Source organism: Ovis canadensis, chromosome 2 (assembly GCF_042477335.2).
Source record: "Ovis canadensis isolate MfBH-ARS-UI-01 breed Bighorn chromosome 2, ARS-UI_OviCan_v2, whole genome shotgun sequence".
In the NCBI taxonomy this organism is placed as follows: Eukaryota; Metazoa; Chordata; class Mammalia; order Artiodactyla; family Bovidae; genus Ovis; species Ovis canadensis.
In genome coordinates, this window is record NC_091246.1 from 174,824,927 (window position 1) to 174,838,800 (window position 13,874).

The 13,874-nt window shown below is 34.0% G+C and overlaps 1 protein-coding gene across 1 annotated transcript in view; it reads left to right on the plus strand.

Moving 5' to 3' along the window:
• LRP1B (LDL receptor related protein 1B) overlaps nucleotides 1-13,874 on the plus strand; it is a 1,961,274-nt gene that overhangs the window by 1,151,322 nt on the left and 796,078 nt on the right. Inside the window, exon 22 of the mRNA XM_069573760.1 lies at nucleotides 7,358-7,558. Within this exon, the coding sequence (XP_069429861.1) occupies nucleotides 7,358-7,558 (201 nt within the window). The remainder of the gene's footprint in view (nucleotides 1-7,357; nucleotides 7,559-13,874) is intronic.

Consider the following 13,874-nt stretch of genomic DNA (forward strand, 5'->3'; position numbering starts at 1 on the left):
CTGCAGTCCATGGGGTTGCAAACAGTCAGACACAACTGAGCGACTGAACTGAACTGAGAAATTAAATATAGAGAATATAATTTTATAGTGGATTCACACAGAAATAGAAGAGATCAAATTAAGAAGGAGTTGACTTGGTTTCAGTATCTATGCCCTGACACATTCCCATTCGATAACAGAAATAAACACCATACTATTAAACTGTTTTCTCTCTCTTTTTCCTTTTACTTGCTTTTTATTTTGCAGAGGATATATTTTTGAATGTTAAGGCTGTACACATAAGACAGCTGTTTATATGAAATGCCTTTTTTCTTGTGTCCATATCTAATATTCACTGCCACTCTTCAAAATCTCTTCCCAAATAACATCTTAGTAAAGCTTTTTTCTGAGCCTTTCAATCACACATATTTTCTAGCTCTCTGAAATTCCGTAGCACTCTGTGATGGTTATATGGCTTTTATCTTATCCTTTTTTTATAGAACATTTGTCAGTACTAGACTTATTGCTCCACAAGGTCAGGGATTTTTCTTTATTTTTTTCTACAGTGTTCAGTGGCTAGACAGGTACAAAGTACTCAATAAATATTTGCTGAATTGAAATGAAGTCAAATGTTGTTAAATAAATATGTATGTTTTATGGAGTATAAAAATTACAGAAAAATTGCATTTCCAAAACCAATATTATATTCAAAAAATAATATTTTTAAATAAATCCATTTGAATTTTTTCAAAGTACCCATATTCTTGACATTAACTGCCAGTTGTATCCCAGAACAGAAATTGTTCTGTTATAGCCTATTGTCTCTCATTAAGACAAAAGAAAGTTAAGCAGTTTACAAATGACTAAATCTCTCTCTCACTTTTTTTTTTTTTTAATTGCCAAAACAGTTTAGCAGAGACAAGCAAAATCTGGAAGTGATAGTATGAATTCAGGAAAGCAACACAGATTCTAATAACTCCTAGGAACTCTTAGTTTTCCTATACCTGTTGATTTTGTACTGACTTTTAACCTAAACTATGTATCTCAAGGATACACAAATCAAAATAGTCCTTACAATGTCCTGAGTGTATGAGAGAGAGCGAATGTGATTTAAGTGATTATAGTAGCTTCCATAATACCAGTAGCTGACTTTTGCTATTATCTGCTTGTTGTCATTGCTATTGTTGCTCAGCCATTCTTATTCTTTTTGCTCAAAGGACAAAACTACAGTTTCCACAAGAGTTCTGCATCTTTATTAATCAGTTTGAAAATATTATGTAAAGCTCAATTTGATAAAAAACACTGAATTTTTCTAGCACATGATATCTCTTTAAAGAAGAATTAGTAAAGACAATTTGAACTTGGTTGACTTGGCTATTTGAATTTATTTGTGCATAGGTTTTTTTAAAGTTATTTTTAAAGATTTTGTTTTTTTAGATATTGTGGATATTTATAATTTATAACACATTTTAATATTATTAGTATTTATTTTGTTTTAAAAATATTAACTTGATCTGAGTTTCAGCTTTCTTATATATAAAGGAGGGAGCTTAAACAAGAGTAGTTGTAATATTGAAGTTTTTTTATTGTCACATCTAGTGATTTGACTGTGTAAGGATCTGTCCTGCTGTAAATCGAGTAAAAATGAACAATCTTTCAGCATATTTACTAAGGTAATTTGCTTTTCAGTTTTACCCAACTGATGGTCATGAAATAGAAATTTAACATCATACCTGGAGTATCCTCTTACCTTCCTTTTGTATAAGAATTAAAACTAAACAAGAAAGGGAAAAGCAATTGTTCCAAACATCCCCTGCAAAATACCTGGGAAGAAAGAGCTATTGAAACTTGTAGATTTTATCTGAGCTGTTTATTCATATTTATTCATATCTCTTGTAACATAGCAAAAGTAACTAGATTATAAACTCCTTGGGGACAGGGAATGTGTCTTATGCCTTTTTTTATATTACCTAAAGTCTCTTGGAAAATATAAGGCACAGGGTAACCTCTGTATCTGTAGAAACTACCAGACTTTGTGGCACATGTTACATGTCTCATATTTACCATTTTAAAATGAGCTAGTATTTTTTGAAAAATTATACAGAAATATAGTGGAAGGGAAAATAAAGTAACACAAAAGGTTTTGATGAAAAATCAATCTGTCTCCTACTCCCATGTACCTTAAGACTTCCCCACCAGAGGCAATCAGTTTTAATTATTTCCTGTGTAGCCCAGTGTTCTTGCCTGGAGAATCCCAGGGACGGGGGAGCCTGGTGGGCTGCCGTCTGTGGGGTCACACAGAGTCGGACACGACTGACACGACTTAGCAGCCGCAGCAGCAGCAACCCTCCAGAAAAGATTCATGTAGAGACAAGCCTATACATGTGTTTATATTGACATATGTGTGGAAATATTGTCACACATATTGCTAAACAGATAGTTCTAACACAAAAGAATATCTACAGCATACTCACTTGTAGTTCCTTTATATTAATATGATAGGGAGATTGTTTTATTTTAACTTATGGAGAATTAACTCATTGTTTTTCACTCAAGTATATAATTTCAATGTATGGATGCATTGTAATTGATGTTGCCAGTCTTGCAGTCTGAATTTTACTTGTTACCAGACTTTTGCTAATATAGACAAAACAGCAACACACATCCTCATTTACGTATTTTTGTACATTTAGGCATAATATACCAATGGAAAAATATTCTAAAATTAGAATTACAGTGGTGAAGTGTTGATATATTTTTCATTACTAGTTTCATAATATTGCCTTACAAAGAGATGATCCCAATCGGTAGCCCCTTAACACTGGAGTTGTTTTTCATACCTTTGTCAAATTTATCTATGTGTTATACAGCTTTTTAATCTTAATCCAAGAGAGGAAAAATGCTATCAAATTGTTGTTTTTATTTTATTTTTTTAAATTGAAAGATGTTTTCAACTTCATATGTTGGTAAGCCATTATCGATTCATTATAAACCTTGCACTTATATACTGGTTTACTGATTTTTATCATACTGATTTATATGAACCTTTTATATTTCAAAGTAATATATCTTTTTTTGTCAAATAGAATGATTTCTTTTTCTGTTTTATTGACTTTATTTTGACTTTATAGATGAATTTTATAGTTCAATGTGGACAGTATTTAAGTTTATCAACTTGTCCTTTATGCTCTCTGTGTTTATATAATGACCATTTCAGGGTTTTGTTTTAATAACTATTTTATTCTAGAATGTTTTGCTTTCATCATTTCTGTTTTAAAAGACTTCTTTGATCTGTCTTTAATTTATTTTGGTGTGAATATTGAGTGAAGATTCAGCCTTTTATTTTTCTCCAGGTGGCCCATCAATAATCCTAACAGCCTTAATTTTGTAATTATTTATTCTCTACTATTTTGAATTGTCAATTTTTGCATATTAAAACCACATACCTAGTGACTTTACTTCTGATGTCACTATGCTATTTAATTATTGATGCATAGTTATATTCCATTATGACAAAATTTAACTAATGTTACTTTTAAAACATTTCTAAATATTTGGCATATATAGTTCCTACTCAGCAAACTGTCTGTGTTTTTTAGAAGATGGCTCATAATATTTGCAGTTTTATTTTCTTAAGTTTAGGATAAGTTCATGGGATTAAAATAATAGAATTTAAAATGGGATGAGATTAATTTGAGAAAAAATAATACTTTTCTATTAATATGTTTATCTCTGAAATCAAACTATGTCTGTATTCAAGGCTTCTTTTGAGTTTTTTAAAATAAACTTTTGATGTTTTTCATACAAATAATATACAGTTCTTATAGTTTAACCCAAAATGCTTTGTTTTGTGGTAGATTTCTTGGCTGACCTTCTCTTCTGTTGTCTTTATATATATGGGACCTATTGACTTTTCTGTAGAGTTTTTGAAGCTATCTACATTTTTAAAAATTCTCAGTTTCTTATAGTTCTAACTTAGTTTTACTGACTTATAATTATGCAATTATATAAACTTCATATAATGATATTATTTTCTAGTTTTATGCCTAAGTCTTTCTACTATCTAATTGTACTACATAGTATTTCCAGGTAATATAAAATATTAACATTGTTTTATTTATGGTATTATGTGAAGATTTATAATATTCCTCCTTTTATAATCAAAGTCATTATTGAAATATTCATCCATTCTTTTTTAAGAATACTATGATAAATAAATAACATTGAATATTAGAGAATATATTTATATTACATGTGGAACTGATCATTTATGTTTTCCTCTTATTTGACATATAGCATGGAAAATTGTTACCACATTTCTATAAGTGAAACATCTTTTCACCAGTATTCAAGTACATTAAAACTCAATAGGTTTAAGTTTGAAGAAAACCTTTAAATACATAATGACCATTCAGTTCAGTTCAGTTCAGTCGCTCAGTTGTGTCCGACTCTTTGCGACCCCATGAATCGCAGCACGCCAGGCCTCCCTGTCCATCACAAACTCACGGAGTTCACTCAAACTCACGTCCATCGAGTTGGTGATGCCCTCCAGCCATCTCATCCTCAGTCATCCCCTTCTCCACCTGCCCTCAATCCCTCCTAGCATCAGAGTTTTTTCCAATGAGTCAATTCTTCGCATGAGGTGGCCAAAGTACTAGAGTCTCAGCTTTAGCATCATTCCTTCCAAAGAACACCCAGGACTGATCTCCTTCAGAATGGACTGGTTGGATCTCCTTGCAGTCCAGGGGACTCTCAAGAGTCTTCTCCAACACCACAGTTCAAAAGCATCAATTCTTCAGCGCTCAGCTTTCTTCACAGTCCAACTCTCACATCCATACATGAGCACTGGAAAAACCATAACCTTGACTAGATGGACCTTTGTTGGCAGAGTAATGTCTCTGCTTTTCAATATGCTGCCTGGGTTGGCCATAACTTTCCTTCCAAGGAGTAAGCGTCTTTTAATTTCATGAGTCACCATCTGCAGTGATTTTGGAGCCCCCCAAAATAAAATCTGATGCTGTTTCCACTGTTTCCCCATCTATTTCCCGTGAAGTGATGGGACCAGATGCCATGATCTTCATTTTCTGAAGCTTTAAGCCAACTTTTTCACTTTCCCCTTGCACTTTCATCAAGAGGCTCTTTAGTCCTTCTTTACATTCTGCCATAAGGGTGGTGTCATCTGCATATCTGAGGTTATTGATAGTTCCCAGAAATCTTGATTCCAGCTTATGCTTCCTCCAGCCCAGCGTTTCTCATGGTGTATGCTGCATATAAGTTAAATAAGTGGGGTGACAATATACAGCCTTAAAGTACTCCTTTTCCTATTTGGAACCAGTCTGTTGTTCCATGTCCAGTTCTAACTGTTGCTTCCTGACCTGCATCCAGGTTTCTCAAGAGGCAGGTCAGGTGGTCTGGTATTCCCATCTCTCTCAGAATTTTCCACAGTTTATTGTGATCCACACAGTCAAAGGCTTTGGCATAGTCAATAAAGCAGAAATAGATGTTTTCTGGAACTCTCTTGCTTTTTCCATGATCCAGTGGATGTTGGCTCTTTGATATCTGGTTCCTCTGCCTTTTCTAAAACCAGCTTGAACATCTGGAAGTTCACAGTTCATGTATTGCTGAAGCCTGGCTTGGAGAATTTTGAGCATTACTTTTCTAGCATGTGAGATGAGTGCAACTGTGCGGTAGTTTGAGCATTCTTTGGCATTGCCTTTCTTTGGGATTGGAATGAAAACTGACCTTTTCCAGTCCTGTGGCCACTGCTGAGTTTTCCAAATTTGCTGGCATATTGAGTGCAGCACTTTCACAGCATCATCTTTCAGTATTTGAAATAGCTCAACTGGAATTCCATCACCTCCACTAGCTTTGTTTGTAGTGATGCTTTCTAAGGCCCACTTGACTTCACATTCCAGGATGTCTGGCTCTAGGTGAGTGGTCACACCATTGTGATTATCTTGCTCATGAACATCTTTTTTGTACAGTTCTTCTGTGTGTTCTTGCCACCTCTTCTTGACATCTTCTGCTTCTGTTAGGTCCATACCATTTCTGTCCTCTATCGAGCACATCTTTGCATGAAGTGTTCCCTTGATATCTCTAATTTTCTTGAAGAGATCTCTAGTTTTTCCCATTCTGTTGTTTTCCTCTATTTCTTGGATTGATCACTGAGGAAGGCTTTCTTATCTCTTCTTGCTATTCTTTGGAACTCTGCATTCAGATGCTTATATCTTTCCTTTCCTCGTTTCCTTTTCACCTCTCTTCTTTTCACAGCTATTTGTAAGGCCTCCCCAGACAGCCATTTTGCTTTTTTCATTTCTTTTCCATGAAGATGGTCTTGATCCCTGTCTCCTGGACATTGTCATGAACCTCCCTCCATACTTCATCAGGCACTCTATCTATCAGAACAGTCCCTTAAATCTATTTCTCACTTCTACTGTATAATCATAAGTGGTTTGATTTAGGTCATACCTTAATGGTCTAGTGGTTTCCCCTACTTTTTTCAATTTAAGTCTGAATTTTACAATATAATATTTTTCCATTTCCTTTTAATTTGCCCCACTCATTTTATGAGATGTTGGTTTATAATTAGCCAATAACTAGTATTTACCCTTTTAGGTAGATTTTTTATTCCCATTATACCTTAATATTGTATAGTTTATAAAACATAATTTTAATTAGATGAAAAATATAAGTATTCTGGAAAGGAATACTTTTCAATAAAACAATTTACAATGACAAAAATATTGCTCTCCAGTAATTTCACATTTGCTTTTGAAACATTCTGGCTAAATAATAATTTGTTTTTCTTTTAAAGTCAATAAAGAAAACATATTTCTCTAAATTTTGTCTGTATATATCTTAATTACTAAAATGTTTAGTAATATTTTATATTCTTCTGTGAAAGGGCATGTACATAGTCTGAATATGAGAAGTTGAAATTTTAAGGTTATGAATGTAAAAAGAGAGACATTGTCATCTTAAAAAATAAGCATTTACTTAATTTTAGAGCTCCAGAAGACACTGATAGCATTTATATAAATTTAGGCCTCTGAAAGAGACTATACTACTATAAAATATGTTTTAAAATTTGCTCTTAAAAGTATTGTAATTAGACTTTTAATTAATTATACTTTTTTTTTAATAGAGTAAGTCAATAACTTGAAACTGAAGAAAGCATCAAGGCTTTCATGCTAAGAACACTGTTAACAATCAGGACAAGTACTACTCAAATTTCTTTGTGAAAATAAGCTGTCAAACTATCACCAAATAGATTTCTTGTTAATAGCAATTTGTTCTGCTCTGACTGAAGACAATGATTACTTGTTATTACCATGGCTTAATTGTAAAAATCAAATGCATGTTGCTTCTAATTCTTAAGGGAGATGCATCAGCAAAGCCTGGGTCTGTGATGGAGATATTGATTGTGAAGATCAATCAGATGAAGATGATTGTGACAATTTCTTGTGTGGACCACCCAAGTACCCTTGTGCTAATGACACCTCAGTCTGCCTGCAGCCAGAGAAACTCTGCAATGGGAGGCGGGATTGTCCTGACGGGTCTGATGAAGGCGACCTCTGTGGTATTGTACATTTCACTGCCTTGCTTCTCTCTGGAGACTAGAACCTTTTAGTGTACTCCTTGATACTCTTTCTAGAAGCATTAGCTCCTTCCAGTCATTCCTTTTAAATGTAAATTTTAGCATGAACCCTACTTATATTTTGCAGGTATGGTATATTTATTTGAAAATTTAAATATGATCATAAATTTCTAAAAATGAAGCAGATAAGTTTAACGTTCATCCAGCTAACCTAACAGTTGTATAGCTGTGTTCCTCATTTGGGTTTCCCTGGTGACTCAGGGTAAAGAATCTGCCTGTAGTACAGGAGACCTGGGTTCAACCCCTGGGTCGCGAAGATCCCCTGGAGGAGGAAGTGGTTACTGACTCTAGTATTCTTGCCTGGAGAATTCTGTGGGTAGGGGATAGACAAGCCTGGCAAGCTACAGTCTATGAGCTTGTGAAGAGTCAACATGACTGAGTGACTAACACTTTTTTCACGTAAGATCTCTGAATATTCAATGTTGTTTCCACAACTGAACTGATTATTTTTTCGTCAGTGAGTCACTCAGAACAGAAGATTCCTGTTATTACTAAAGGAGATTACTGTTATTGCTAAACCCTGAGATGAAGTTTACTACCATCCAATAGATTTTGTCTGGCCTTCTGATCGTTATACTAGAAACCATTTTTAGAAAGGTACAAGGAAGAAACTGGATAATGAAGAGAAAGTATTAGTCACTCAGTCTATTATTCAACTTTATATGATTTTCTCAGAAGTTTTTAGTTCTCATACAGTAGCTTTCTTGAGTATGCTTTCTCTAGTTAAAATGAGTTCAGTCTGATAGCTTTTGAGCTTTGAAATAACTTGCCACTAGCCATCTCCTTGTGCCACTAGCACATATAAAGCAATTACATTTCCTTCTCTGTGGGGAGATCAGAGATTTAACAAGGAGATTTTAAAAAATATGTTTTCCAGATAATACTGAAGGTGACATCAATAGAGTAATGAAGAGTTTACAGAATGATAAGAACAATAATGAGATGACTTGAGGCAGTAAGAAAATGACTTTAGGAAATTATGAAGCTACCTGATGAAATAGGAAGATAACTACGTTTACGTCTACAGTTATCATATTTTTATCTGAATTGAGCATTAATAGCATACTGAGTGGTATAAAAAGACATATTATTTTTAAACTTTGTGCAATAAAATATCTTCCAAACAATCTGTGATTCTATAGAATAACCTTGAAACAGTAAATACAATAGCCTCCATTCAGCATTGCTAACATTTAAACAAGCAAAAGCTTTAAAAATTAAACAAAAAAATTGCAATTAAGGGATGACAGAGTTAGTTTACATGTATTCACTTCTTTTTCTTCCAGCTTGTTCTCCCTGATAAAGTAGTTTGGTGGATGAAAAGATCTCTTACCTTACAGTATATGAAAATTGCTCATGTAGTTGCTAAAAGAAGGAAACTATCGGCAGTATTAAAATTAAAAGTGTGCAATCATAGGAAAAAATGTGATTTTTGACAGGTTTGAATTATCTTCTTCAATTATTTTGATTAAATCACCCAGAAAGGTGGCTCAATTTCTGGAATTGTCAGTTTCTCCATAAAAAAAAATAATGGACATAATGATGTCTGTCAGGAAATCATGGTAATAATATCTGATGTATTTCAGGTATTGAAATAAATTAGTGGTTTTCTACCTTTTTTTCACCTTTTGGGGTAAGTGAAGGAAACAAAAGAAAATAAAGAGAAAATCTGTCATTAGGAAAATAAAAAGAATCATAAGAAAATGCAACTTTATTTTCCTATCCTCTGCTCCTTCAATTGGGAAAATAAAAAAAGGAAAGGGAATTTCTTCTGAATTTATTTCTCTACTTCAAGATTGAAACTCAGCTCTTATATCAAACTACTGTACTCATTGGCCAAGAAACCTTGGTCAATGATTTTTAATAATTATAGACAGTATAAAAGATCTCTAAAGCTGGGTTTGAAAGTACCAGAGAAGATAAAAAGACATTTTTATCCTGATTGTAGCACTGTGGCATATTGAACTCACACTCTGTCCTTTATGAGATGAAGTTGAGGAAGAACTGGAACACTGAAAAATGAAAACAAGCACTGGTCAAGGAATTGAATTGCAGATGGCTCTTCTTTCTCCTAAAAGAAATAAGAAGTGCTTGTATGTGCTCCTCTGTACCATCAGTTATGTAGATGGTAATCTTTTTTTAACTCATGGAACACTTATTTTACTTTTGAAGAATATGAGTCCTAGATAGTTGCTGTAATTATTAGTGGCTTAATTCAGCCTGATTAACTAAGGGGCATCCACAGGATTATACAGTATCAATCTATTACCATAGCAGAATAAACAGTGACTCATCAAATTATTTAACCACCATTTTCTAGAAAAATTTGATCTAATCACATAAATACTGAAATAGGTGAAATACAAAGCACTAAACATTTTGTACGATGTTTTAGTTCTCCACAATTTTGTTTGGTATCATTCATTTATCAGCAATATTGGTACCTGTAGAGAAAAGACATTTTGTTCTGTTTTCAAGTTTTTTTTTCCCCCATCAATCCTAGGTTAGGTCCTGTCCAGCCAGACAAGGGTGTTGGTTTGAGTGCCCATGCAGCAATGGGCATCATGAGTCATTTACCCAGTGGACATGAAAAATATACCAAGTGAATTAACTTTAAATCATTGACATGAATAAGTTAGTAGCTAAGAAGTGGCTTTTAGAAAGAGATACCCTAGGTTGACAAGGTTTTTTTAAGCCATTTGCTATAGAGGATGAAACTGTAGGGTTGACCCTCTTCATGTCAACTTCTTCCAAATAGTTATATCCAAAATAGTTCTTCTTTCCCTCTCTGCTATCCTACCTACTGTTGAAACAAACTCCTGCTCCTTAGTAAATGTAAAATTTATGAAAATAACTTGAAATCTGTAGACTCAATACTTGGGAGATGTCTTCAGATGTAAACTTCCATCCTTTGTTTAGCAAGGTTGTTTTCTCCAAATAAATCTGATCTATAAAATTTAAAAAAAAAAAAAAAAAAAAGCTTGGGGAATTTAATCCTAGTGAAAAGATTCCCACTCCACCCCCTAGGGGGAATTTTAAGTGATTTCAAAAGGAAATGCATATGCACTTAAGAAACAAATGGCTCAGTGATAAAGAAACCATCTGCCAACACAGGAGACATGGGTTCAATCCCTGGGTCAAGATAATCCTCTGGAGGAAGGAATTGCGACCCATTCCAATATTCTTGCCCAGAAAATCCCACAGACAGAGGAGTCTGGTAGGCTACAGTCTATGAGGTCTCAACAGAGTCAAACACGATTTAGCAACTAAACACACACACAAGATTTTAATCATTCGTGATGGGAGTTAACTGTTGATTTTTGTTACAAAAGTATGTCAAAAATATGCAAAACTGAAAACTAATTAAAATGGTAAAATATATCTTATTCAGTAATAACTATTGCAATAGGATGAGTGTCCAACATAAATTGAAATCAGCTTCATCAAAACAAATGGTGAGAAACTTTAAAGGCTGGGATATGCTTAGGGATGTTAAGCAGGGGTGTGGGGTTGGGGGGTTTGAGATAGGAGAGGAAGGGTGCATGTGTCTAGGCCTCCTGGTTTTGTTAATTGGTGCTCATTCCAGAGAAGATGCTAACTTCTTTTATCTTTATAACTGGAGTTGTTGTTTAATCGCTAAGTCATGTCCAACTCTTTGTGACCCCAGGACTGTAGCCAACTAAGCTCATCTGTCCATGGGATTCCCCACCACTCCATACTGGAGTGGGTTTCCATTTCCTTCTCTAGGGCATCTTCCCAACCCAGGGATCAAACTCAAGTCTCCTGCACTGGCAGGTGGATTCTTTACCACTGAGCCATCAGGGAATCCCTTAGGACTGGAGGCAGTGATATAAATCAGAGCAAGATGCTCACAAAAGCTGGGAGTAAGACTGAGAGAGTTATCTCTTCGAATGTTTATCTTTCAAAAGTTGACTTGCAGGTGCTCAAAAAAAGAAAAAAACACTCTGGGTGGTAGAAGATTTACATGGAAAGGGTGCAAAAAAAAAAAAGGATTTATATTGCAAGCTTTCAAAAATAATTGTTCTAAGATGGGGTTCAGAGGGCTGTCTGCCTATCATCAGGTTGTGGCTGAGACAATGAATTCTGACAGCTTCATGGAGTCATGGAGCTTTCGAAGGCAGGCACTGTAAGGGGGCTGAGGTCATTCTAGGGATGCTGATATGAGCTTTTAGAAACTGTACTATTTGTCCAAGTCTTTTATTAGGTTGAGAAGAATGGGATGGGGAGAGGATTTTACAATGAAATTGTGTTTGCTGACAATCTCCAGTTTTTATCGGCTAAGACTGAGGACTAGTTGAAAGATTAAGAGATGCTTGACTGGAATTTGGTCAATGAGAGCATCTTTCTCAGGTAACAAAAATTTGAAAGAAACTGCAGGGTGATAGGTTTAGGGTTAAGGGGAAATTGGCAAGGGACGAATGATACAAATATTGCCATTCAATTATACATGTTAAGTTGTATATTTCAGTGTGAATTTGCATTTATCCTAAAATCTATGACTTAATTCTAAAGGTAGTATCAGAAAGAGACATTTGAATAGTGAGAGAACAATCATACTTGAAATAAGCTAAAAGCATTGTAACAGTTTTTTTCACCTGCTGTGTATGATGACATTACTTTACAGTAATTCTCTTGAAAAAGAATGTCAATTGAACTAAAATGGGGCAAATACTTTGAAACGACTGCTATTTTGAAATGATTATGATTACAGGTGAACAAACATACTTGGAGGAACCAAGAAAAGAATTTATTTTTTTCTTTAAAATAATACTAAACTTGAATTGAATTCTTAGAGACAACAGTTAATGTAGTCATTTTCCTTTTCTTATTGCTGTAATATCTTTTATGGTGACAAATATGAAGAATAGTTAACCCATAAAGAAGTTTAAAATGTGCAGAGAATAATTTTGAAAGCCTTAACTTTCCAGTCCAAATTTTTGAACTGGGTGAATTTCCATAGAGAACAAAACATATTAGACCCATATAAGAAAATATTATTGCAATTCACAAATCATTGAACAATATTCCTTTTCAGTATGTCTAAAAATACACGTAATTGAACAAGCTTTGAAAACTACTCAAATATTTTTAAAGCCAAGGAAGACAAAACTTATTTTGTCCTTATTAATAGACATCTAATATAATAATATATAGCAAGAGTTAATATCATGGTTGCAAAAATAATTGCTGGCTATTTTTGTCAAGTGCATAAATATGACATTTTGAAATTTCCCAGGTGGACAAATACTAGCTCAATTTAGGGACAGTTGTGTGCTTCTGGATGATTTTGTTAAATTTTGTTATTCAACACATGTTTTTCACTGCCTACTCTATGCTAGGCACTTTGTTAACTATGGAATATATATGGTAAACAGAAAGGATGCTTGTATATTCTCATATATCCTACAATCTTGTGATGAAATAGAATGATAAATGAATCTAAAGTGTAATTATAAATTATAAGTGCTTTAAAGAAAAGTTCTCTTTCTTTATGAAACTATTATCATCTGTGCAGTCAATGTTAGTTGCTCAGGTCAAGTATTTTTGTGTATTGTTTACTCTATTTCCATAGCCTCACTGAATTAATAATAATAACAAATATATGAGGTACAATGTATAATTTAGCTAAATAAATATCTGTAGTCAGTAAAGGACAAACTAATCCATTCTGGATTATAATTCTAAATCAGGCTATAGCTGTAGAAAACAGTATTTAGATATAATACATACATACATATATGTGTGTGCCTGTTTACTTATAAACATTGTGATACTCAGATTTTCAGATTATCAGTATATGTGTGTCTCTTTTGGAAGCCCCAAAATTCTGATTTTGCATAATTGCTAGAAGACTGAGCACAATCTTTCCAGTAATAATAGAAATACTTAACTCACTTTAGTTCTATGGAGTACAATAAAGTGTACTGCAAAATTTAGAGAAATGCAAATTTTCCATTCCTAATTTATATTATTAGCCTGTGCTATGCTCGTCATGTCTGACTTTTTTCAACCCCATAAAATATAGCTCACCAGGCTCCTCTGTCCATGGGATTTCCCAGGCAGGTACACTGGTATGGGTTGCAATTTCCTTCTCCAGGGGATCTTCCCAACCCAGGGATCGAACTCACATCTCTTACCTCTCTTGCATTGGTAGGCAGATTCTTTACCACTAGCACCACATGGGCAGCCAATTTGTATCGTATAGAATTCTATTTGA